The 24,498-nt window shown below is 39.3% G+C and overlaps 1 protein-coding gene across 1 annotated transcript in view; it reads left to right on the top strand.

The window, feature by feature from the left end:
• Window positions 1-24,492, top strand: part of LOC133338523 (trithorax group protein osa) — a 73,951-nt gene extending 49,459 nt beyond the window's left edge. The window contains exons 4-14 of the mRNA XM_061546692.1: window positions 15,459-15,615; window positions 15,687-16,826; window positions 16,890-17,074; window positions 17,155-17,427; window positions 18,413-18,629; window positions 18,719-18,898; window positions 19,191-19,439; window positions 19,657-19,813; window positions 19,928-20,135; window positions 20,205-20,280; window positions 20,372-24,492. Coding sequence (XP_061402676.1) covers window positions 15,459-15,615; window positions 15,687-16,826; window positions 16,890-17,074; window positions 17,155-17,427; window positions 18,413-18,629; window positions 18,719-18,898; window positions 19,191-19,439; window positions 19,657-19,813; window positions 19,928-20,135; window positions 20,205-20,280; window positions 20,372-24,492 — 6,963 coding nt within the window. The remainder of the gene's footprint in view (window positions 1-15,458; window positions 15,616-15,686; window positions 16,827-16,889; window positions 17,075-17,154; window positions 17,428-18,412; window positions 18,630-18,718; window positions 18,899-19,190; window positions 19,440-19,656; window positions 19,814-19,927; window positions 20,136-20,204; window positions 20,281-20,371) is intronic.
• The last annotated feature ends 6 nt before the right edge of the window (window positions 24,493-24,498 follow it).

Genomic DNA, 24,498 nt, shown 5'->3' with positions numbered 1-24,498 from the left:
CAAAAATTTTACATCTATTGGAGAAAACGCGTATTACTTCTATAAAAGTATGTATCAACAGTATAAGTGAGATATACAAATGCAAAAAGGCGGATTTTGGATAAAAAGTTATAAGATTCAAAAATCTCTGGTGGATTATCATCACAGCTGACTTGAAATGATTATGAGTTACTTAATTGTCACTCCATCTTCGGAATTGATCTTAGATTCTTAAAAATACCATGGAATTACATGGTAAGTCCAATTATAAATCTAGGTTCGGCAAAAATATAAAGTTGTGATGTATTCTTTTTGAAACCCTTTTTTGGTAATAAAACAAAGATACAAAATTTCAAGCTAGCAAGGATTATGCAGCAAGGATCTTTGTGATATTAATCGGAGCGAGAAAGGGATCCAAACCATATTATGGGCAAACTGCTGAAAATACAGAAATAAAAGTAGGTGGTAATGGGAATGAAGGGTACTGCAGTAGGTTTTGCAAAAGGGTAAATTCCATCAAATGATAGGTTCATTAAAAAACATTGCATTTACGTGGACTACCCTATGTTAATACTTAAGTAGGGGCAGCGAAGCGCCACGGGTTCAGCTAGTGATATTATAAAACTAATTTTTGGCACAATTTTGACCATTTTGTGGGAGAGGTATCAGAAGAAGTGCACCGATATTCTCTATCTTCGAATTTAAACTAAGTTTGGAAGAAAAATTAGGATGTGCAAAGTTTGGATGAAATCGGTTACTTCTTCGAGAGTTATCGTGCGCACCAGCCGACCGGTCAGACAGATGGACATTTGTAAATCGACTCCAAATTGTCTGAAACGGATTTGGTCCTATGAAACATGGGGTCTAAAACCAATATTTCGATGGGGTAAATTAGCCATAAGGCTGAATGTATAATTAAATTTTAGCCAATTTTGACCATTTTGTGTTGGGGAAGTACCAGAAGTAGTGGACCTATATTTCCCATCTTCAAACTTGAATTAAATTTGGAAGAAATATTTCGATGTCCAAAGTATGGTTATCGTGCGCACCAGTCGGCCAGGCCATTTGTAAATTAACTCCGGAGAAAAATGTTGACCATCCATTTTTCGCGATCAATAGAGTTCAGTTGTTCTGGAATTTTTTTAATTCTTGTAGTTCCTTTTACTACACTTGCTCTAGTTCTCCTAGTTTCTTTTTGTAATGTAATCGTTCATCTGGATCTTCCATTTCATTGCGAATTTTACTTAGGGCTACCAGTGAATTGAAATCTATGGAAAAATAATTTATAAATTCTCGAAAACACATAAAATCTATTCTACGAGAAGAGAGTTGCACTGCGAGGACGTTCTGCAATCTAAAATTAGGAGACATAGCACACAATATGAATATCAAACCTCCTCTCGATTCTATTAATTTTAAACACCATTTCTGTAGAAATGATTGTCATCATTTATCTTTTGTCTCAGTATTTCCATAAGAATTGAAATCCAAAAAACATTTCCACGCGGCAGAAGTGCATGACTACCACATGATGTATGGTGTGTGTAATAAAAATCAATTTGATATCGATTTCAATACGCATTGTTGTCGTCGTCGTATTCGAAAAATTTCCACGTTTCCGTCTTCTTTCTTTTTCCTTGCCAATGGAAAAATAAGATTAAGCATTTGCTGCCGACATTGCTAAACGTGATTCATTCTAATGCTGCGTGATGTCGTCGTGGTCGTGGCCGTCACTTAACCCCAGTGGGAATAGGATGTGTAATAGAGATTATGGCGCACCCTGCCTGCTGCCACCCACATAACCAAGATATAAAACCCATGAAATGTGAACGTGTTACCGCAACACTTTGAGGCATTACAAGAATGTTTTCCATTTTTGTCTCCCTACCGTTTGTCGTTTTGTTTTGTTTTGGGAAAAACACAGCAACAATATTGTTGTTGGCTTTGCAAGGGAAAAACGTCCTATGACACCACAACCACATTATATCCTTAGACAAACGAAAGTGAAGTGAAATATATGAAACTTTTCTAGTAACACCCACGGGATTGGTAAAAGTTGAGCCCCCTCTCTCAGATGTGTGTGTGTTTTTTTATTTGCTAAAAATAAATCACTGATAGCAATATTCGTTTCTTCTAAGGAACAGCAGCAATTAAAGTCATATCCTGACTATCAAATTCAATTATGTGTAAACCTTCTAACAACTTTGATTTTACTCTGCTGTCGAAGAGCCAAAGTCATCGATTATTGTTTGACAAACATCACATCGCCTCACCACCTTATCTCTCATGTTGACGGCAAACATTTGAGCCGACCGAGAGAGACTATCTGTTTGACAAACCCTACGATCCAACAACAACAACATCTCATTATCATCGTCTTCGTCCATTTTCGGCCAAAGATTTAAATTGTTTGGATATTTCATGTAATTTTCCGCGCTAAATCAAACTTGACCCCATCCCCACATTCAGGCCATTATTCTGGCTGTCAGTAGTCCCTTCCCCCTGCTGCATCAGTCGTTTGTGTGCGGCAAGTAATGGAAACACTACGACTTCGAGCTTAAATCGGTTCTGTTGTAGCTGGTGGAGTGTGGTGGTGGTCTTTTTTTAAAAAACTGATTGCGCTGAACAAACAAACCAAGCCAGCCAAACATACGACGACGACATAAGACCTTAGCTTGTGTGTCGCATTAATTTTTCTTTTTATCGTCGTCGTCGACGTTCTTGATGTCGTTTTTCTCAAAATCCACTATTACAACAACGGCTGGGAATAACAACTAAACTAACATAAGCTTAAATATACACACTCGCACACAAAAAGAACGAAAGAAAAATAAAAAGAAATAAAAACAACAACAACAACACATCAAAGGCATGACTACATAAAAATTGGTAATGGTTCGTTCTCGTTCGTTGTGGATTTGTTATTCAAACTCAACCTCCACTCCAACCATGCACACACACCATACCCCACACAACCATCCATCCATTTGTAGTTTAAGTGAACAGCTCAAATCAAGTCGACCCAACGTCCAAACATTCGTTCTTTACTTCTTCTGCTTCTACTGTTTTCCCGCCATTCCTTGCCTCGCCGTCTCTCACTTCATTTCCTTCCCTTTTTGTGAAACATGTCGGCAAATGGTTCTGGCATTTGGTATGGTAGTGCTGGGGTTCTTTTTCTTTAATTCGCAACGAACGAATGAACGTCGTCGTCGACTTCGTTGTTCATTCGTCGTAATCTCTGTTGTTGTTGAAGTTCTTGTTTTTGTATGCCGGCGTCATTTGTTGTGTTCTGTCGTCTTTTCATAAAGACTCTCGACTCTTGTTTGTGTCTGCCAGTCTTCTGCACTGTTGTTCGTTCTTTGGTACGACATACTAACTAAATGACTGCCTGCCTGACGAGTTGTAAGTTTGCCGCCGCCAAAGTATTTTAGTATTCTTCCTTTACAATGTTTCTCTTTTGTGAGAAATGTTATATTCAGCATTAAAAACCTCCACAAACTCCACTCTCTATCTCTCCTTCTCGGCAACAACTGCACCATAGAATTTTTATAGAATATCTTGATATTATTCTTCCTTCGTTTCTTTGTCGTTTAGTCAATTCGTCGTTTTTTTCATTTTTTGTTTGTTTTTGCTTTAGTTTCGACAAATTGTCAGTTTGTCTAATATACGTTATACATTGTATGTGTTTCTTGTTCTTCTTCTTCTCCATCTTAAACTTATATCACTCTCCCTCTCTTAATTTTAGTGAGTGCCACAATGTATTTTGACACAATGGGATATTTTAACTTCAAAGGCTGAACTAGACTTGACTTTGACTCAACTAGGTCTGTTAGTTCATTATGTGAATTGTCCATTTGAACAACTGCGTGTAAGGTCATATCATAAGCTTCTTTTAGAATTCATTTTGCTTAAATCTTGTGAACAATTTTCTGCCAAATTCCCGCCTTTAAATGTTTAATAAATATATATAATAAAAGTACTTCATTACATTACGCGTGGGAGATCACTCATAAAAACACACACAAAAAAACTGAAAATGTTTGGTAAAAATTGCCAGCCATCGTTAATTATTAGCGAGCTCGTTATAACCGTATTAAAATAAATGAAAAATGTAAATGGGGACCGAAAAACAGTCCTTTTTTAAAAAAAGGTTTGCTATATCCGTAGTCTTAAAACTTCGTGACTAGGAAATGTATTCGCTATAAGAAAAATTCGTTATAGCCAGTGTTCCTTATAAACGCATTCGACTGTATTCACAACCTTTCTGCTCTGGTTGCAGAAAGTGGGTTGTTCTGCGACTTTAAAACATACAATTACAGGCTTATTACTTTATCGATTTAATTCCGGCGATATTTTGCAACTGTAATACTACCGGTGACACCGACCCTTGACATCTCGATTTGCTCGAAATCCTATACTGAATCGAGATAATTTAAAATACAACCTTGTTTTTGTACAAAAAAAAATAAATATTCATGTAAAAAAAGTCTAACAAAAAAAATTTTGTTTTTGCATTTCGATATAAAAATATTGAACAAAAATTTGCCATAGAAATTATGAAAGCAGTGAATGTGTGAATGTATACCTATACAAGTAACAGCTGACAAATCCGCTTCATTTCATTTTAATAATAATCTAAATAGCTAGGATTTCGGAACTCGATCTACAAATCGAATCGATTAACAAGGCACCTTTATTTTCTATTCGTGCCATTATTTGCTATTCCCTCTTCTTGGTGGGTAAAATATTTCTTTGCAGAAAATATGCAATATAGGTCGATCTTTTGATGTAAACCCCACCAGGTACGGTGCTCCCTTCGGTATTCAGTTTTTACTCCATGCCTCCATGTAATGTTCCCGACCGAATTTAAGTATTTTGAGTACCTAACTTGTGGTTTAGAATACAAAAAGCCGGTATGACGATGGGCTAATATACCCAAAACGAGTTTGATCATGATTTTATTTACATTTTGCGTAAAATAAGGAAAAATCTGCAGCTTGCATTGATAATGAGCATCTGTTTTTTTAATATTTATTGGTTATTTCTTATTGGTACAACAGTAACATTTTCAGCGGAACTAGTTCATTTGCATTCCTAAAAATGAATCGTTTTTACAAGTTCAATGTCGATAAAGCAAACCTTGACGTGTAAGATTTTCCCATAAAATCCTAAATAACTTCAATTAATCGCCAGAAAAAGCATTGTGTCCCGACATCTTGTCAAAATGTGTATTTCAAGTACCCACTGTGCATGTGTACTTATTTCAAATTTAATGTGCCATTATCAATCTAAATACGCTTATGTGAATTTGAACATTATCTTTTTGTTGCCCTCCGCCCTCCCTGTCATCCACCATTTATTCATGCATGTGAATCGTTGTTGGTATTATTTAAATTTAATGCGAGTGAATTTAACCGGCAATTCTTTTACTTTTGAGACATACACACACACACGCCAAAAATACGTACACGAATAACGACCCAAATCACAAACATCTAAGAAGACTCTCTGCCTCGCTGTGTCATATGCATGCTATGGACTTTGTTGTCTTGGTCTTATGACCAGCATATATACCAACCACCCCACGTCTCAAAACATAATAATAGTTTAAAGTACAAGGAACCCCATTGCCGAGCCCAAAATGTTCTGCTGCCAGCCTGCATACCAACATTCATATCATTCGGTACATTATTGGATTGACTGACAGTGTGGTTTTATTGCTTTCGTGTTGGCCTCAAACCCCACAGTCCCTCGTTCCTTCCATACCGAAGAATATTCAACAAAGTTATTCTTACAACATCTTTCGTTATTCCCTTAACTCCCGGCTGGCCGAACCCCGACCTTCCCCTCCGTTCATCGTTCATTCATTTCATAAGTAGTCCTTTTATTTATTATGGAATGAATTCAATTGAGACTGTCAGTCAAAGTTACAGTCAAGCAGCCCGACCGACCGGCCGGCAAGATTGTTAGTTAAAACATTTTGCTTGCTTTTATTCTTAACATATTCGGCACCCACCCCCTTCTGCCGGCAACACCAAGCACAAACAAACCACATCACTGCCTGCCACCCTTTGTCAATATAAAACTTCTAAATACTGGGTAGTAGTAGTATCTGTGGTTGTTGTTCAAAGTATTTCCAGATATCTACCATCCATCCATCCATCCATCCATCCCACCATCCAATTTTTTTGCCATTGCTGCAACTTTGACTCGGTTCGCTCGTATTTCTTCTTCTTAGTTTTGTATGCGGCTCCTTTGGGGTTTGGGTAATTCTTATCTATAAGTCATTGCTATGTGTTGGTCGTTTCGACAACATTTCGTACGTCCGACCATTCGTCGCTACGACGACATTTGGTATGGTTTAATTTAACTGACGACGACGTCGACGAGTACGACTGACTGACTATCGTTTAAAGCATTTTGTTGCTGGCTTTGTGTAGCACAATTTCCTTTTCGTTGCTTCTTCAGGTTCGGTATATTCCCCCCATATTTATGTTGCACCTAAATAACTAAAAAGGGGGAGGGACATTTTCCCATTTGCAAATATGTGTGTGTGTGTAAGTGTGTTTGTTAATTCCTTAATGTTCGTTCAGGCAAGTCGTCCCTCTGCTTTCTTCTCTTGTACTCGGTGGATATATTTCAACGTAATCATCGTTTTTGCCATGTTGAGTCGACGACTAAAATAAATGTATGCTGTTTGTTCTGTTCTTCTTCGTTTGCTTGTTTTTATTTTGCGTCTTCATCTTGTTCTTGGCTGGCTGGCACCACACACAACCAACCAACGACGTTTAGAGGAGTGCTGTTTTTGTTTTGCTGCTGCTGACATTATTTAGTCGTTGTTGTTTTCCCTCACATTTGCTTGCCTTGCTTTGCTCGTCGATAGATATACTTTTGCATTGTCGCCCTGCCTGCCTGCTGCCATATCTCGTATCTTCTCCAAAGTCGTCGTCGTTATAGTCTTTGTTTGTAGTCTCATACAATTCGAGTCAATTTATTTAGTCGTCGTCGTTGTTGTTGATTTTCTTTCTCATGGCTTTCGGTTCGTTTTGCTGCCACAGTTTGCTTGAGTAAAATTGTTGTTTTGGTATAAAATTGTGAGGGGGTCTCAAAGAGCCAGAGAAATAAACAGTTGCCGCTGTTTAAACATGATAGAAATGTGAGAGAGCGACAGGTTTGGGGGGTTAACTCAGAGAGAGAGAGAGAGACATTGTATACCAAAGCAAAGTATGGTGGGGAGAGCATGCCGTTTGTTGGCATTCGTCGTCGTTTGTGTGTTGTTGTTGTTTGTCAAACCCAATCTACTTTACTTAACGTGACAGATAGATAGTCTGTCGTTCGTTCGGTTCGTCGTTTATACACACAGACCCTGTGTTCATCCAAGCGACTCACTTCGACAACTGCTTGTGTTGTGTGAGTGAGTGTGTGTGTTCATTCGTTCGCTTACATTATATTCCCCCCAATTCATTCTCCCATACCGTACACTGGGTTTGTGCTTTGCTTGCGCTGTCTGTTTCTTAATAACACTTCATTTGGTTTTGTGCTCTCTACCTCCCGCTCTTGCTGCTCGTTCATTCCGCCTTAGATTCGTTTGATTTTGGGTTCGTCGTCGTTCATTTTTATAATTTTGTACATTCGTCTCATTTAATGGCTTGACTGGCTGACTGGCTTTTAACTTTGCCTCTGTATCTGGTGTATATGGTTGTGTATTCCAATGTGTGTGGGTATGTGTGTACGTTATGTATGTTGCTCGTTCGTTTGTAGATTTTACTTTGAGGTTTCTTTTAGAAATACCAAATGAGTTTCTTGTTAATCGACAACGCACATCGTCGTCGTCTCTGTTGCCGTTGCCTTGCCTGTGAGTGCCTGCCTGACTGCCGCTGTGTCATGGATTTTGTTGTTGTTTCTTCATCATCATATCTCGTTCGACTGTCTATCATTGATATTATTGTTTCTGTGTATTTCTTGTTTGTTGCTGTTGTTGTTGTTGTTGGTATTGATTGGATTTCAAAACAAAAATTCAAATGGATTAAATTCTCTTTTACTCACTGCTGGTGCTCCTAGCACCCAAATTTGACACAGGAGAGAAAGGGATATTCATATTCTATTTTTTGTAACGACCGTCGTTAATTTGTGACTTGCTATTTTTGTTGTTTTTGCTTTGAACCCATCATCCATCCCCATTAACAGCTGACTGTGGCTCGACTTGACTCTTTCGTTTGTTTTTGTTTATGATTGCATGAAATGTTCCCCTTTCTCACATCTCATCATCATGTTGCGGCACATTCAATTTAACCAAATGTTTTCTTCGTTTCTTGCTGAAATCAACAGAAAACGTTCGCCAATCTACAGTGGTGGTCACAGAATTAAAACATTTACTGTGGTAAACATTTTTTGATCAGCCCCCAATTCGATTGAAGTATTTTTGAAAATTTTTCAATTCAGAACACTTCGATATACTGCACTTAAGAGATTTAGTGTGAAAATGGAAAATTATTTCATGCAATTTTTCCAAAAATAACGGTTTTTATGAAAATACATCAAATTTGAAGTGGCCATATAATTAAAACATTGTGTGATTTTTTACTTTACTGTATTTTTTGAAAATATTTTTTAAAAAAGCTCTTTAATTTAGTTAAATTATGTAAACTAAGCATCGATAAAGTCATTTACTGATAATTTTTGAAAAAATCTGTAAAATCTATCAAAATCGCCAAAAATTTGTGCAGTACACCTTACATTCAGAAAATAGCCCTTATTATAGAAAATAAAGGTGCGAATGCACCAGAAATTGCTAGAATTAGTAGAAAACAATAAATAATTCTCAAAATAAATAAATATTGGAAATAAAAACTCAAAAAATTGGAATTAACCTAAAAGAACGATTCAATTTCGATATCCTTTATTGAAGAAGGCCGGAATATTTTTGCAGTATGTGAGGAAATATCGATTGATATTGGCATTTATTATATCAAATCGATTGTTCGAGTAGTACAGAATATATTTCATCAAAAAATTTATCAGTCACAACAGAACGAACAGAGATCAACACCTATGTTGACGAGAAAACTTTTCTGGTACACAGCAGTATGTTTGATGGTTAACTCTTGACCCTTAAAATCTATTGAACATGACAATATTTTTCCAAAATAATATTTTTTGAATAGAATAATGCCCATTTAATCTATTTTAGCCTAAAAGAAAGAAAAATTTTACAATTTGACAAATATTTAAAGTCTTGTGTTGAGCATCAAAAATGCTGCTGTGTGGTAGAAACTTTTACTCGTCAACATAGGCGTTGATCTCTGTTCTTTCTGTTGTGACTGGTATATTTTTTGATAAAATATATTCTGTACTACTCGAACAATCGATTTGATATAATAAATGCCAATATCAATCGATATTTCCTCACATTCTGCAAAAATATTCCGGCCTTCTTCAAAAAAGGCTATCGAAATTGAATCGTTCTTTTAGGTTAATTCCAATTTTTTGAGTTTTTATTTCCAATATTTGAGAATTATTTATTGTTTTCTACTAATTCTAGTAATTTCTGGTGCATTCGCACCTTTATTTTCTATAATAAGGGCTATTTTCTGAATGTAAGGTGTACTGCACAAATTTTTGGCGATTTTGATAGATTTTACAGATTTTTTCAAAAATTATCAGTAAATGACTTTATCGATGCTTAGTTTACATAATTTAACTAAATTAAAGAGCTTTTTTAAAAAATATTTTCAAAAAATACAGTAAAGTAAAAAATCACACAATGTTTTAATTATATGGCCACTTCAAATGTGATGTATTTTCATAAAAACCGTTATTTATGGAAAAATTGCATGAAAGAATTTTCCTTTTTCACACTAAATCTCTTAAGTGCAGTATATCGAAGTGTTCTGAATTGAAAAATTTTCAAAAATACTTCAAACGAATCGGGGGCTGATCAAAAAATGTTTACCACAGTAAATGTTTTAATTCTGTGACCACCACTGTATATTCTATTGGTATCCATGGTCCTTACAAAAGAGTGCTGCTGTTATGAGAGAGCATCAAGTAGATTTGTATGGTGGTGGGGCGGACTGCTGCGAATATGTGTGCAAGCCTTTTTTTGTAGCTGCTGTTTGTGACTTTAATGTGATTTTACTGCAGCACTTCTTTTTTGCGGCATTTTTATGGGTCACTTGAAATTTGTTATTGCGCCATTGTCATCATCATCATCTTTATCCTTGATTGCTTTTGAAAATCTTTAAGTGGTGTTTACTTTGAATTTTCAAAGCAAAGCAAAATCGTTTATAAACCATGGGACGATCGTCGTTCAAAAAACATTCTAGGCATGTTTGATAGATACTTTTTTATTGATATTTATTGGTATCCTAAAGATTTGTTAAATAACTGTATCTTATAATAACATGTGTACGAAAAGGTAAAGGAGGTTCCAAAATGTGTTGGAATAATATTTTTTTGATTCAATAGCAGCAACATATTGACAATTAATGGTGAACCTAACATATTTTGTATCCTACAAGAAACCGAACGACCAAATTACAATCACTTCGATTAAAAAATTCGACTATGACCTACACTATACCTAAAAACGTGGATCTGTAATAAAAGTTTTCTACCAAGAGGTGTTCTATCCCTTGAGCTTGGACCTTTAAAGTATGGGTTTGGGACATGGAAAATATTTTTAGGCCCCTACACTAACTAAGGCGTGGATTTTTTGAAAGAATTATTTTTAAAGGTCCAACTAAACGTATAGTAATTATTAAACGTATAGTAAATTATTAATTTAGTTTATATAATATGGTGCTACGTTAGCCAGCCTCTCCTCTATTTGTTAAGTTTTCGGCCTTTATTGATTTATTGTAATGGTGGTTTATTTCTATATTGATATTCATAATTTTTATTTACCATCAAAAAAAAAAAAAAATAATAATAATAATTCACCCTCTATACCGGGAGTGGACAAACACAAGAGAGAGGGAGAGTAAGGCGGTGATTAAGTTGGTCAGTCATTTGTTGTTGTTTAACAAAAAAATCCCTGAATTCATATGTGTTGTTTATCTATAGTATGCGTTTGTGTGTGTGTTTGCCTATGTCCGACTGTGAATATTATTAATTTCTATACAATTTTTTCCACTTTGAAAATGAAACAATAACAAAATTTCTACATTTTGTCGTCGTCGCACCCTCTGTGTGCTGCCACTCTATACACTTGCTGCACTCTCACGCGTTCGCTCTGTGTCTCCGGCCAAACAAACAAAAAAAAAACACACTTTACCATAGAACACACCAGTGTACAACGTTTCTCCTCTTACTCGTCGCCGTATGTCAATGGCGGCGGGCGGCAGTCATATGTGCTGCGCTATCGTCCGCCGTATCCCATATGTGTGTGTGCGTGTGTGTGTTTGAGAGCCGCACACTGCAAGTGAAATTATTTTTTCAGAGGAGAGGGAGCTTTAGTTGAAGTTTAGCTCGGTTTTTTAGAAGCACGTCAAAAAATAATTCTCGTAATTTTTATTAAAACAGCAATTTTTATTAAAATATAATACCGTTTTCAAATATTTCCATAAAACAAAATAAAAACCAAAGAAAAACATGTTCCATTCTCAGAAAAAAGACGACGTGTTTTGAATGTAGTATTTTTAAAAGAAATAAAGAAAGAACGTCAAATGAAAGATAAAAAGATTCCGGTGGTTGAGAAAGAAGAACGAACGCGAACGAACCAAATAAAGAGCAACGTGCTTAAGTTTTGAATGTTGTTTTCCCAAAGAAGAAATGTCAGTGCCAAATTAAATGATGTTACAACAACAAGTAGCCTTTGAATTTATGTGGCATGTTGATGGTGACGAGGCAGCGGCAAGGCAAATCTTGTTGCGCGCCTTTTTTCAATCAACCAATTTACAAGTGGAATGCAAAAGCGTTTACAGAGAAAGGAAAATGGCAAAAAAAAAGAAATGAAAAAAGATTTTTTATGTTGGGGCTGGCAACCAACAAACCTCCCCACCTACCTATCTTTCTTTGTTGTTTGTGTGCTTTTTTTAAACAAATGTTTTATAATCTAGTCTGTCTATTGATTCATAATACCTGTGTTTCCTTACGTCAAGTTATGTTGAAATAAGAAAGGAAAAAACAAAACATTTAGCATTTGTATGTATGAATGTGTGTAGGTGTGTGAAAAAAGGTTGTAAATGTCGGCTTTTAACAAGGAATTTTTGTTTATCTGTTGACTGATATTTTTTCTTTTAATGGACAATAAATTGTATTTCCTTCCTACATTTCGTTGAGGGAGAGAGAGTGTTTGGGAGGGAAATGCATGAAAAATCTAAATAAAGAGCCGTTGTCTTTTTGTATTTCGTCATTCGTTATCGCTGTCATTGCGACGTCAACTCGACAGCAACAATTGTGTCTGATTAGGCAATGTGGTGGGGTATTTGTTTTTGCATTTTTACTTATTATTCATTATGTCAATATGAACGTCGACGCCGCAGTCCACTCGTTGGCGGCGGCTCTGCATTGCTATTCTCGTCGTCATCACCAGCATTATTGAGTAATGTTTGTTGTTGGCTGATTGTGATTTTAATTATTGCATCTTAATATTTATTACTTTTTTTTTGTTTTGTATTTCATATTTATTTGTTTTTTTTGCTAATTTTTTTCACCGTTTTTTTCCTCTTTGGTGGACATTGAACTTGATCAGTCAAGCTGCTAGATGTACTTTTTGTTTATCGCGCTGCATATTTACGTTGTATTAACTGATAGATATAAATAATATAACTACATATGTATATGTATGTACGTATATATCTTTCGGTTAGTGTGTTGATTTTGTTATTGTTTTCTTTTTTTATTTCAAACATATTTTCCTATTTTGCCGAGCGAGCCTGCGGATTCATTCATACCTCACAAATTGTTTATTAATTTGATAGAATTGTTTACTATATCTTTTTTTGTGATTAATACTTGCACGTGATGACTATAATTTATTATTGTTGTTATTAGTGCATGTCATTAATAATTCAGGGGTGGGTAGGTTGTTTTCACGTGTCAATTAGCTGGGTATTGTCCGATATCAAAAATAAATTCAACATGCTCGTTCCTACCCCTTACGTTGTTAGATGTCCTGAAGAGAATATGTCATTAAATACCTACTTCGGAAGAAGTGATTTCATTGTTTATCTTTTTTATACATGAAATGTAAAAAAAATTCCAAATGACAAAAAATCCTCAAAAAGTTGTGGGGACAAAACTTCAAAATAAATTCCCTATTATTCCCACAATAAGCATTCAATTAAATTCAAATATTTTTAAAATTCTGTTGTATTCTGCTTTAACAACATAATTTCATCCATTAAAAACCCCTCTTTTGATGGTAAAAACCACCTTGTGTATTAATTCCCATAAAAACAATTATTGTATTACGTTGTTGTCGGACGCATATCCATATCCACCCTTTTTGGTGCTGCCGCATTTGTAGAAACTGAAAAGTGGGTCAAGTTCTTTGTGCTACAGCGTTTGTTTTTCTTTTTTTCTTTTATTATTTCCTCTCAAGTTTTTGGCATCCATCCTCGTCGTGGTGATTGTGATTCTACCGATGTGTTATTTTTATTGTTGTTGGTATTTCTGCTTTGAAACCTGATTTATAACCAACCATAACAACAGCAACAACAAAGGCAAGAAAAAAAAGAATTTTATATTTCACGTGCTTGGCATACTTTAAATTGTATTCTTCGTCGTTTTGTGGTAACGATGGGTGTCGTCATGATATTGTCCTTTACATACTCATACTTGTCTTTGGGTTAATTTTTAATATAAAAAATACAGGACAGTATGGGTTTGCTGCTGGAAAATAACACATTAATTCTGGCGTAATTCGAAAAATTGTTAAAAAAATTTTTTGGTTATCATGTTTTTTTTCAACATTAAATCCAACTTAAAAATCAGCTGGATCTAATATTTGATGTATGTTATTTATCTCTTAGTAAACAATTCTACATCAAAATACAACACACTCTTTTTCTCTCTCGTTTATTTTTTTTTTTTTGTATTTTATATATTCCTAAATTTTTTATTTATAAAATTTTAATTATAATTTTTTATTTATAAAATTTTAAATATTAAACTAAAGCGACGAGCATAAAGCAAATTCCCCATATATATTTAGGTGATCCTTTCATAACGACGTAAACAGCTAACAGACCATACGGCAAAAGAGTACTCTCTGTATATGCCACTCGCACACACAACACCACAAGTAACCAGTACTCACTCACAAATCAGCCATACTGTTTACTACGAACTACCACGAACGAACGAACAAAACTGCCCTCGTACTGCTTTTCTTCTTCTCTGTGAATAAAATCTATTGACAGTGTTTGTGGTGGGTGCAAACAAACAATTGGACGATAAAAAGAAACAATAAACAAAATTCTTTCTTTATTGGGAAAAAATCTATTTGAAAACAAAACGACGAAATTGTACGTAAACTTAAAACTAACAAACCGTAAACTTGTAGCGCAAAGCAAAATTCAAATACACTTCTCTTAATGGACATATTTTTCTGAGTGATTCTTTTTGTATGTGTGTGTGAGTGTGTATATTGTTGTTTTGCTGCTCTATTATTATTATGGGGAATATGGTGGAATAGTGTGCCGTGATTATAATAATAATGATGAACAAAAAAAACTTCAAAGGCAAGAAATAAAAATTACTAAAAACACCGGCCGGCTTTTATTTGCATTTTTGTTGTTGCTGCTGCTGTTTTCAATACAAATTTTTGCTCATTATTTCATTGTTTTCTTACGTTGATTGCTGTTTGTGTGTAAATAATTGTTGTTCTGTGTGTTTATGTTCGGTGGTGTATCTTTGCCATGCACAATGACAATGGCGATATGATGATAATGGCGGTGACGTTTCGTTGTATCTTGTGATTTCCACTATGGTTTGTTTTGGTTTTTTCTCTAAGGGTCTCTATACTCTATTCTTCGATAGCAGCAGGTTCGGATACATTTGTTAATTTTTGCAGAATAGTAAAATTACTTGTCCCCTCATCTTGGAAAACTCAATTCTAACAGCTTAAATATCGTGTTTTGCATCAAATCATCGATTGGAAGTCGAAACCAATCTGCAAGCAGCTACACGTGAAAACATGTCAGCCCAAACCTATTTCAGTTGCCTTTGCCTATTTTTTTTTTTCTACTGTAAAATTTGCTTTCACTTGTCGACGACAAAAATATTTTTCTAATTGAATTTCAATTACTTTTTTTTTTGGAAAACATATATAGAACTTCACAAGATTTTTGTTAGCGGCTTCTAATTTGTTTTGTAATAAATAACAACAAAAGAAAATAAACAAAAGAAAATGAATAAAGTTTTACCCTGGGAGCATTTTGAAAATTTATACAAAGTATTAAAATTTGAATAATTGATATCAAATTGATATATTATAACTAATTAAATCTTCCTTTTTCTGCTTCGCCTTTCAGGAACTTATTGGTCAAAATAGTAATGATAGCTCCAGTGGTGGCGGTCATAGCGGCTTAGGATCAGGCCCACCCGGTACACCCAATCCGCAACAAGTTATGCGTCCCACACCTTCGCCAACGGGATCTTCGGGTTCACGTTCCATGTCACCGGCAGTTGGTAAGTGATTGTGTTGCGTTGGCTATTTTAATTTACCATTTCCTAACATCTTTTACCATTTTTCCTTTTAGCCCAAAACCATCCAATTTCACGGCCATCTAGCAATCAATCTAGTAGTGGTCCAATGCAACAACCTGGTGGTGGACCGCCACCACCTCCATCTCAGCAATCGGCACAACAGCAACAGCAATCTCAGCAAGGACCTGGAGTTCCAAACTCTTCGTCTTCAGCTAGCAATTCACCTCAACAGGGACCGCCTACCTCAGCTGCAAGTGGCAGTGGCGGTCCACCCGGCGGTGGACAACAGCCTCCACCGCTATCGAATCAGAATAGCATAGGATCACAACCACCGCCTCAGGGGCCTGGTGGTGGTGCTCAGGGTTATCCTCTACCGCCTCATATGCACGGCAGCTATAAAATGGGTGGCCAAAGTCCTGGACCGCAGGGAATGCTCTCCGGCTATCCGCCTCCACCACCACAACAAGCTCAACAATACTCTCAAGGTAGCTACCCGCCAAGACCTCAGTATCCGCCGGGTGGTTATGGTTCTACGCCGCCACCGCCCTCAAGTCAGGCCTCATCAGCCAATAGTATGCCACCCGGTGGTCCACAGCAATATCCAGGCGGCAGACCTATGCCAAATCACAGTGGTCAATATCCGCCTTATCAAAACTGGGTTCCGCCATCACCACAACAGGGCGGACCTGGTCCTGGAGGTCCAGGTGCACCGGGGGCTCCGAACATGGGTAATCACATCCAGGGCAAAGCTACACCACCACCGCCCCAGGGTAGTGGTTCGCCTCGTCCCCTAAATTATTTGAAACAACATTTACAACACAAGGGTGGTTATCCAGGCGGTGGACCACCAGGCGGACCGCCGCAAGGTTATGGTAATGGTCCTGGTATGCATCCCGGTATACCAATGGGTCCACCCCATCACATGGGTCCTCCACATGGTCCAACGACCATGGGGCCTCCACCCACAACACCACCACAGTCAATGATGGCTGGCGGAGTAGGGGGTGGTGAAGGTAGCGGCCCACCTCCGCCACCTGAGCATGTATCACAAGATAATGGTTTAAGTTCAGGATCGTCGGGATCGGCTTCAGGTCCATCACAACATCCAGTCACATCTGTAGTCACAACCGGTCCAGATGGTACACCAATGGATGATGCCAGCCAACAAAGCACAATATCAAATGCTTCGGCAGGTAAGTAAAAAATGCATCTTAATTAGAAATAATGCTACATACCATTTACTTGCTGTTTTTTAGCATCCGCTGAAGATCCTCAATGTACCACACCAAAATCTCGTAAAAATGATCCGTATGGACAGAGCCATTTGGCCCCACCTAGCACCAGTCCCGGCGGTGTTGGTGCTGGTGCCCATCCAGGACATCCTGGCGAAGATTATGAAATGAATTCTCCACCCAATTGGGCACGAACACCTGCCAGTCCAGTAAGTTTTTAAAAATAATATAACACAACTTTTTGGATTTTTAAAACTAATTTTGATTTTTTAACTTCTCTTCACCACAGGGTTTCAATAGCCATGTACCACAGCCGGAAACCTTTCGTGCAACACCAACAGCTGGCCCCACCGCAGCTCCAACCTCAGCCAAAAAGTCCGACAGCCTCTGTAAACTGTATGAAATGGACGATAATCCTGAACGTCGTGTTTGGCTAGACAAGCTGAGAGCATTTATGGATGAGAGACGTACACCAATAACAACCTGTCCAACCATCTCGAAACAACCCCTCGATCTTTACAGGTTATATTTGTATGTAAAGGAACGAGGCGGATTCGTCGAGGTATGCAAGGTGCCGTAGCAAATTTCCTTTTACTAACTTCTTTCTAGATTTACTAGCAATTCCTCCCCAAACAAATCCAAGTATATTAAAAAACAAAACAAAGACCATACGTATATCAATCACCATTGTCCAAACCAAACCAAATTAAATTAAAAAAACCACAAGCAAACAAAGTAGTGAATCCAAAATAATGCAAAAACAAATTAGTTTTCCAATAGTCCATGATTAAGTACAAAATACGTTACCATCTACCAATTTATTGTAGTTTTTACTACCTTGTTGAGTACCTATTGGATCAATTTGCATGTGACTTTATTTTTTCTTTCTTAGCCATAAATACTTGTCATTCATTGCCCGTCCCATTATTATGATTATTATCTGTATGTGTTAAGAATTGCTTGCATTTTTTTGTTTCATTTTTTTATATTTCAATATATTAGCATGTTATATTATTTGTTTTTATTGAAATATTTTTAAAACTGTAAGAAGTTAATTAAGTTCATTGCCATTTATTTACTATATTTAAAGCCTTTTTAAGGATAGATAAATTCTAAACAAGAATTTAACTTTTTACAGATTTTTGCCCATGCAATATTATTATGTATTTCATTACATTCACATAATAATTGTATTGTTATGCAACTCCGTTTTCTTCATAGATTTCCCAGAAATTTATCCTCCGTCATTATGTCTCATCGTAATCCACCTACATATTTTGATGATTTTGCTTGCTTCTCATTTTATTTTATAATTTGGGTTTTTATTTGTTAAATCCCTTTTTTGTGTTTTTTTTTTTTGCATCCCATTCCGAATGTATTTGTTTTTGGTTTATTTAGAAGAAGAAGAAAGAAAGAAGGAATATAATACATATATTGTTTTATCAATTTTTGTTATGCTACATGAATTTATTTCAATTATTGCCTTTTGACATTCACAATTAACATAATTTTGCTAACTTTCAATCGTTTCCCCCTTTTCATAAAAGGTTACCAAAAGTAAAACATGGAAGGATATAGCTGCCCTTTTGGGTATCGGGGCAAGTAGCAGTGCAGCATACACGCTGCGTAAACACTATACGAAGAATCTATTGGCCTACGAGTGTCATTTTGATCGCGGTGATATTGATCCTTTGCCTATCATACAACAAATTGAAGCTGGTACTAAGAAGAAATCAGCCAAAGCTGCTTCAGTACCATCACCAGGTAATAAATGTGTGTGTTCAAATTTGGTCAACAATTATTTTATATACTAATGTTGTGTTTTCTTCTCATCTTCGATGTGAACATTTTAGCTGGCTCATCCAATTCTCAAGACTCATTCCCAGCACCCGTTGGTGCTGCCAATACCTCTATGGACGGTTATCCTACATATCCTGGAAACTATCCCGGTGCTGGGCCGCAGCCTGATTATGGTGCTGGTGGCCAAATGCCCAGGCCTCCATCTCAAAGTAATGCACAAAGTCCCCATCCAGGTAAGTGTGGCCGCCGCCGCCGTAGTGGTTTGTTTTGGGTTCATGGCGTATTTGTTTGATTTTTATTTTTGATTAATTTTTTTTTGTTTTGTTTTTAATTATGATTTTTTTGTTTTTAACAATTACATCTCATAAAACAATAACTACCACAACTTGCACCACACACAACATTTTGTACACCATTAATTCCACTACTAAAATCATCATTGCGTCGCCATATCGCTACCATTACACATCTTGACAAAAATCATCAATCGCACTGTTGTATTGTTGTGTTGGAATCGGTCCAAAGGCCCCAATAATCAAACACCATCCGCGACCCCTGGTGGTGATAACATAAGCGTTAATAATCCCTTCGACGAACCGCCGGTTGGCAGTGGTGCTCCCAATTCCAACGCCACTGCTCATGGGAATAGTACCAACAGCGGTGCGGCTGGACCAACACCACCAAATGTGGTAGCTACACAGCCGCCTCCCTCAGCAAGACCACCATATCCTCCGGGAGGACCATATCCACCACCACCGGTGTCTCGAGCACCAGGTATTTTTTGCACACCAATAAATAGACAAATCTTGACTTTGCTGTCTGTCGTCTGTCTCTGCTCTGTTGTGTTTTGGCTTCATATTCTCACACTATTCTCAAATGAAATTTTCTTTTATTTCTTTGTTTTACGTTTTGTGTGTTGTATACTTATTTTTACGACCAACTACTAGTGTGATGTGAGTGCTTCTAATCGTGACTATTGTAATCATTGTAGGTTCTCCATACCCGGGACAACCAGGTGCTTATGGTCAATATGGCTCTGGTGATCAATACAATGCAGCCGGACCACCTGGCCAGTTTGGTCAGCAGCAGGGACAATTTCCTCCCCAAAATCGCAGCATGTACCCTCCCTATGGACCCGAGGGAGAAGCGTGAGTGAACTTAAACTTTTTTTAATTATTCCTATTTTTTTGTATTGCGTTATAACATCTCTTCTGACATAATCAAGCATAAAACTAAGTCAACTTGTATATTTTTTACTTTAGACCTCCATCTGGCTCGAATCAATATGGTCCTTATGGCAATCGTCCATACAGCCAACCACCACCTGGCAGTTCACAGGCACCTTCAACGCCTGGTGCCCCAACAGCTGCAGGTGGTCCTCCACAAAGTGGCCCTCCTGCTCCGGGTAGTTCTCCTTATCCCCCTCCTGGTGCTCCTGGTCAACAGGACTATTATAGACCACCCGATCAGGTAAAGAATTTGCTTTCACAACTCTTGACATGTTTTTTTATCGTATATATTTATTTTTGAAAATCCTAGGGTCCACGACGTCATCCAGATTTTGTTAAAGACTCACAACCTTATCCTGGTTATAATGCTAGACCACAACTGTACGGTAAGTAATTTCACAATTAAAGGCTACTGTTCTATATAAACTATTGAGAAATTTCTATTTCAACCGTTTCTCATATATATTCCACTTTCAGGCGGTTGGCAAGGCGGCTCTAATCAATACCGCAATCAATATCCCACTTCACAATCTCCACAAGCTTGGGGTGGTGCCCCACCACGAACGCAGGCACCACCTGGCAGCCAGCTGGGACCACCAGGTCAGCAACAGCCTCCGCCTGGCGCTGCAACACAATGGGATCAACATCGATATCCTCCACAACAGCAACAACCACCACAGCCCCAGCAACCACAACAGCAGCCACCTTATCAACAGCCGGGTCAACAGCAACCGCCACCACCACAATGGGCACAAATGGGTGGAGCTGGCACTGGTGCACCGGGGGCACCACCAAGTGGTGCTCCTGGCTCTCCTTTAAGGCCACCGAGTGCTGGTCAACAAAGAATGCCCAATTCCGGTCCTGGAAATATGAGTGGACCCGGTGGTAGTGGTCAAATGGTGGGTGGACCACAGCCTGGACAACCAGGTGGAGCACCACCTAATACCACCAGCACGGCTGCTGGCACAATGCCACCAAACAACAGTATGGGAAAACAACCACCATTTTCAATGCCACCACCTCAACAGACTGGTGGTGCCAATGCTGCCGGCGGTCCACAAGGGCCGGGTGGCATGATGCCTGCTGTGAATCAACAAAAACCGCCAATGGGTGTTGTTGGTCCAGGCGGTGCACCTTTACTACAACCTCAGTCGCAGCAGCAACAACAGCAACAGCCGCCACAAATGCAACAGCAAGTGCAATCGCAGCCGCCACAGCAGCAACTACCACAACAGCCACCGCAACAAGCACAACCGCAGCAGCAACAGCCCTTCCCTCCACCAGTGGGTCCGGGGCCACCATTAATCAAAAAGGAAATTGTCTTTCCGCCCGACAGTGTGGAGTCGACCACTCCCGTACTGTATAGACGCAAGCGACTCACCAAAGCCGATGTTTGTCCCGTAGATCCGTGGCGTATATTCATGGCCATAAGGTCGGGTCAGCTGACCGAATGCACATGGGCTCTGGATGTTTTGAATGTGCTCTTGTTTGACGATTCCACAGTTCAATACTTTGGCCTGGCCCATTTGCCCGGTCTACTGACATTGCTGTTGGAACATTTCCAAAAGAATCTCGCCGAGATGTTTAGCGACGAAGGCGATGACCACAAGTCTGGTTTAACTGCCAAAGGCAACAGAAAGTCATCATGTAAACGTGGTATTTCCGCCAACATGACTGCCACCCGTAAAAGGCTATGTGATACCATTAAGCAGGAGCAGGGAGATCGCCAATGCGTTGATCCTCATTCGCGCTTACATGACAATACGTCTGGTAGCAACATTGGCGCTGCTAATGATGCCTACGACGTCATAGACGACAGCGACTCGGATGAAGATGAGGGCATCGATCTGGGTCAAGTGAAACGACCACCCAATCCCGAGGAGAGGGTAGTGCTGTTAGCCAATACACCCAACTACACAATGATGTCTCGAAAAGGTCTGCCAGTACGCCTTCATCCTGCCGAAAATGATATATTCATAACCGACGGTGTCAAGGAATGGGATTCCGAATTTAGTGGCAACTATGAGGAGACTGCTCCTGTCGGCAGTAATGCCTGGACGTATGGTTTTACGGATCGCGACATAAGCAAGGGCATTATCGATGTGTTCAAGTCCGAGTTTGTAGACATTCCATTTGCCCGCTTCATTAAGGGCAAGTCTAAAGACACAAAACATAAAAGGAATGCTGCAAAGATCAAGATCGAAGAGGACGACCCCTCGTCGTCCACTCACGCAGATGATGTGTTGAAACCAAAACTAGAAAGCAATGAAAGTGATAAAGAAATGGAAGACGACGAGGTCGAAGCCAGACTGCAGCAGAACACCTTCAACAAGAAACGTCGTCTGTTCAACAATTCCACAGCGAGCAGTACAGCACCGCAATTGGAGCCGACGGAAGCAAAGAAGTCCAAGCTACAAAACGACGAACAACAAAACCTTCGTTTGGAGAAATCTGCATTCACCATAACACCGGAAATTAAGAAGGAGGACGACTCCAACGAAACAGCTGCTGGGGCAGCGGCAACAGCAACAACGAATACCGACAGTGATTGTCGGGAGGTGGATATGGAACTGGAAACAATAACCACCAAAGAACCCGCAGTTACCAAGACCTTCGATCCCAAGTCGACTGTAAGAGATCCGGCTTTGGTTTTACAACGCCGTCGTTCATCCTCGTCCCTGGAAGATGAGTGCTATACCCGCGATGAGTCCAGTTTGTACTTGGTCAACGAAAGTCAAGACGCCTTGGCACGCCGTTGCATATGCATTTCCAATATATTCCGCAATTTGAGTTTTGTGCCCGGAAACGAATCGATATTAGCGAAATCGCAAAGATTCCTGGCTGTGGTAGGTCGTCTTTTGCTGCTCAACCACGAGCATTTGCCCCGAACACCTAAGAATCGGAACTATGATCGAGGCACTGAGGAAGACACAGACTTCTCCGACTCCTGCAGCTCTCTGCAAGGAGAACGTGAATGGTGGTGGGACTATCTCATAAGCATACGAGAGAATATGCTCGTGATAATGGCGAACATTGCTGGCCACTTGGACTTGTCCCGCTACGAAGAGCTAATAGCGAGACCTCTGATTGACGGTCTGCTACACTGGGCAGTATGTCCCAGTGCCCATGGCCAAGATCCCTTCCCATCGTGCGGTCCCGCCTCATCTCTATCACCCCAAAGACTTGCCCTGGAGGCTCTATGTAAGCTGTGCGTTACGGACAACAATGTGGATCTGGTTATTGCCACACCACCCCATTCGAGGCTAGAGAAACTTTGCGCTGTGCTCACCAGGCACTTGTGCCGCAACGAAGATCAGGTGTTGCGCGAATTCTCCGTGAACCTGCTCCACTATTTGGCAGCAGCCGACAGTGCAATGGCCCGGACCGTGGCGCTGCAATCACCTTGCATATCGTACTTGGTGGCGTTTATAGAGCAGGCCGAACAAACCGCTCTCGGCGTTGCCAATCAGCATGGCATCAACTATTTGCGTGAGAATCCCGATTCCATGGGAACAAGTTTGGACATGTTAAGACGTGCAGCTGGCACTCTACTGCACTTGGCCAAGCATCCGGATAATCGATCGCTGTTTATGCAACAGGAACAGCGGCTGTTGGGTCTGGTAATGTCCCACATTCTAGACCAGCAAGTTGCTCTGATAATATCACGAGTTCTATTCCAAGTGTCCCGAGGCCCCGGCACAGCAGTTAATTCACTCGAATATCGCATGCAACAAAAGCAACTGCAACAAAAGAATGGTGCAGCACAGGAAAAGAAACAAGCGGCGGCCGAAAGAAAATCGGAGGAAGTTGTTGCAGCATCAGAGAAGGAAGCAAGTCCTGCAGACGCCGCCATTGATTCCAAAACTGCAACGACTGATCAGCCAATTAAAAGTGAAGCAACTGAAACAACGGCTGCGCCTGCGTGTAACGAAGTGGCAGCAGAGTCGTCCGGCAACTCGAATGCCAACGACACCAGTGGCGGCGGCGGTGTCATCAGCAGCAATAACATCGAAAATATAACGGGCAAAAATCCAGCGTCTTCCTCCAACGCTATGATCGTTTCAGCCGACAGTGAAAATAGCAACAGTAGTTCTCAGATAACGCCCACAGCTGCTTTCAACGATGTCAGTAACAGTAGTACAAATAGCAACAGTTGTGGCACGGCAGCCAGCAGTCTTAGCCAAAACAGCACAAACAGTTCCATCGGCAGCTGTAGCAATTTAAGTTCGAGCACTACGGCGCCAACAATGCACCACCACCCGCACCACCATCATCACCTGCACACGAACAGCAACAACAACAACAGCAGCAGTAGTAGTGTCAGCGGTCAGGGCCTAACAACGAGTGAACAATTAAAGAACAATATGCTGGGAGCTGTTGCAGCCACAAATAGCAGCAGTGGCAGCGGCAATGGCGGCGTCAGTAATAGCAGCATGCCGATGAACAACAATATGTCTTCGGCGACGTCGACAAATTTAGTGGCAACAGCAGCACAACCACAACAACAACAAATAACCGCGCCGTCTCCACCAGCCACCACAGCACCTCCATCTCAAGCTCCAACTGCGAATACATCGACGACAGCAGCGGTTGCGTAGTATACA

The sequence above is a fragment of the Musca vetustissima genome, unplaced genomic scaffold, assembly GCF_032173495.1.
Source record: "Musca vetustissima isolate MV318-11 ecotype Yass unplaced genomic scaffold, APGP_CSIRO_Mvet_v1 utg30909, whole genome shotgun sequence".
Lineage (NCBI taxonomy): Eukaryota > Metazoa > Arthropoda > Insecta > Diptera > Muscidae > Musca > Musca vetustissima.
The sequence above is the reverse complement of the archived record's forward strand: the minus strand, read 5'-3'. Positions and strand labels throughout refer to the sequence as shown.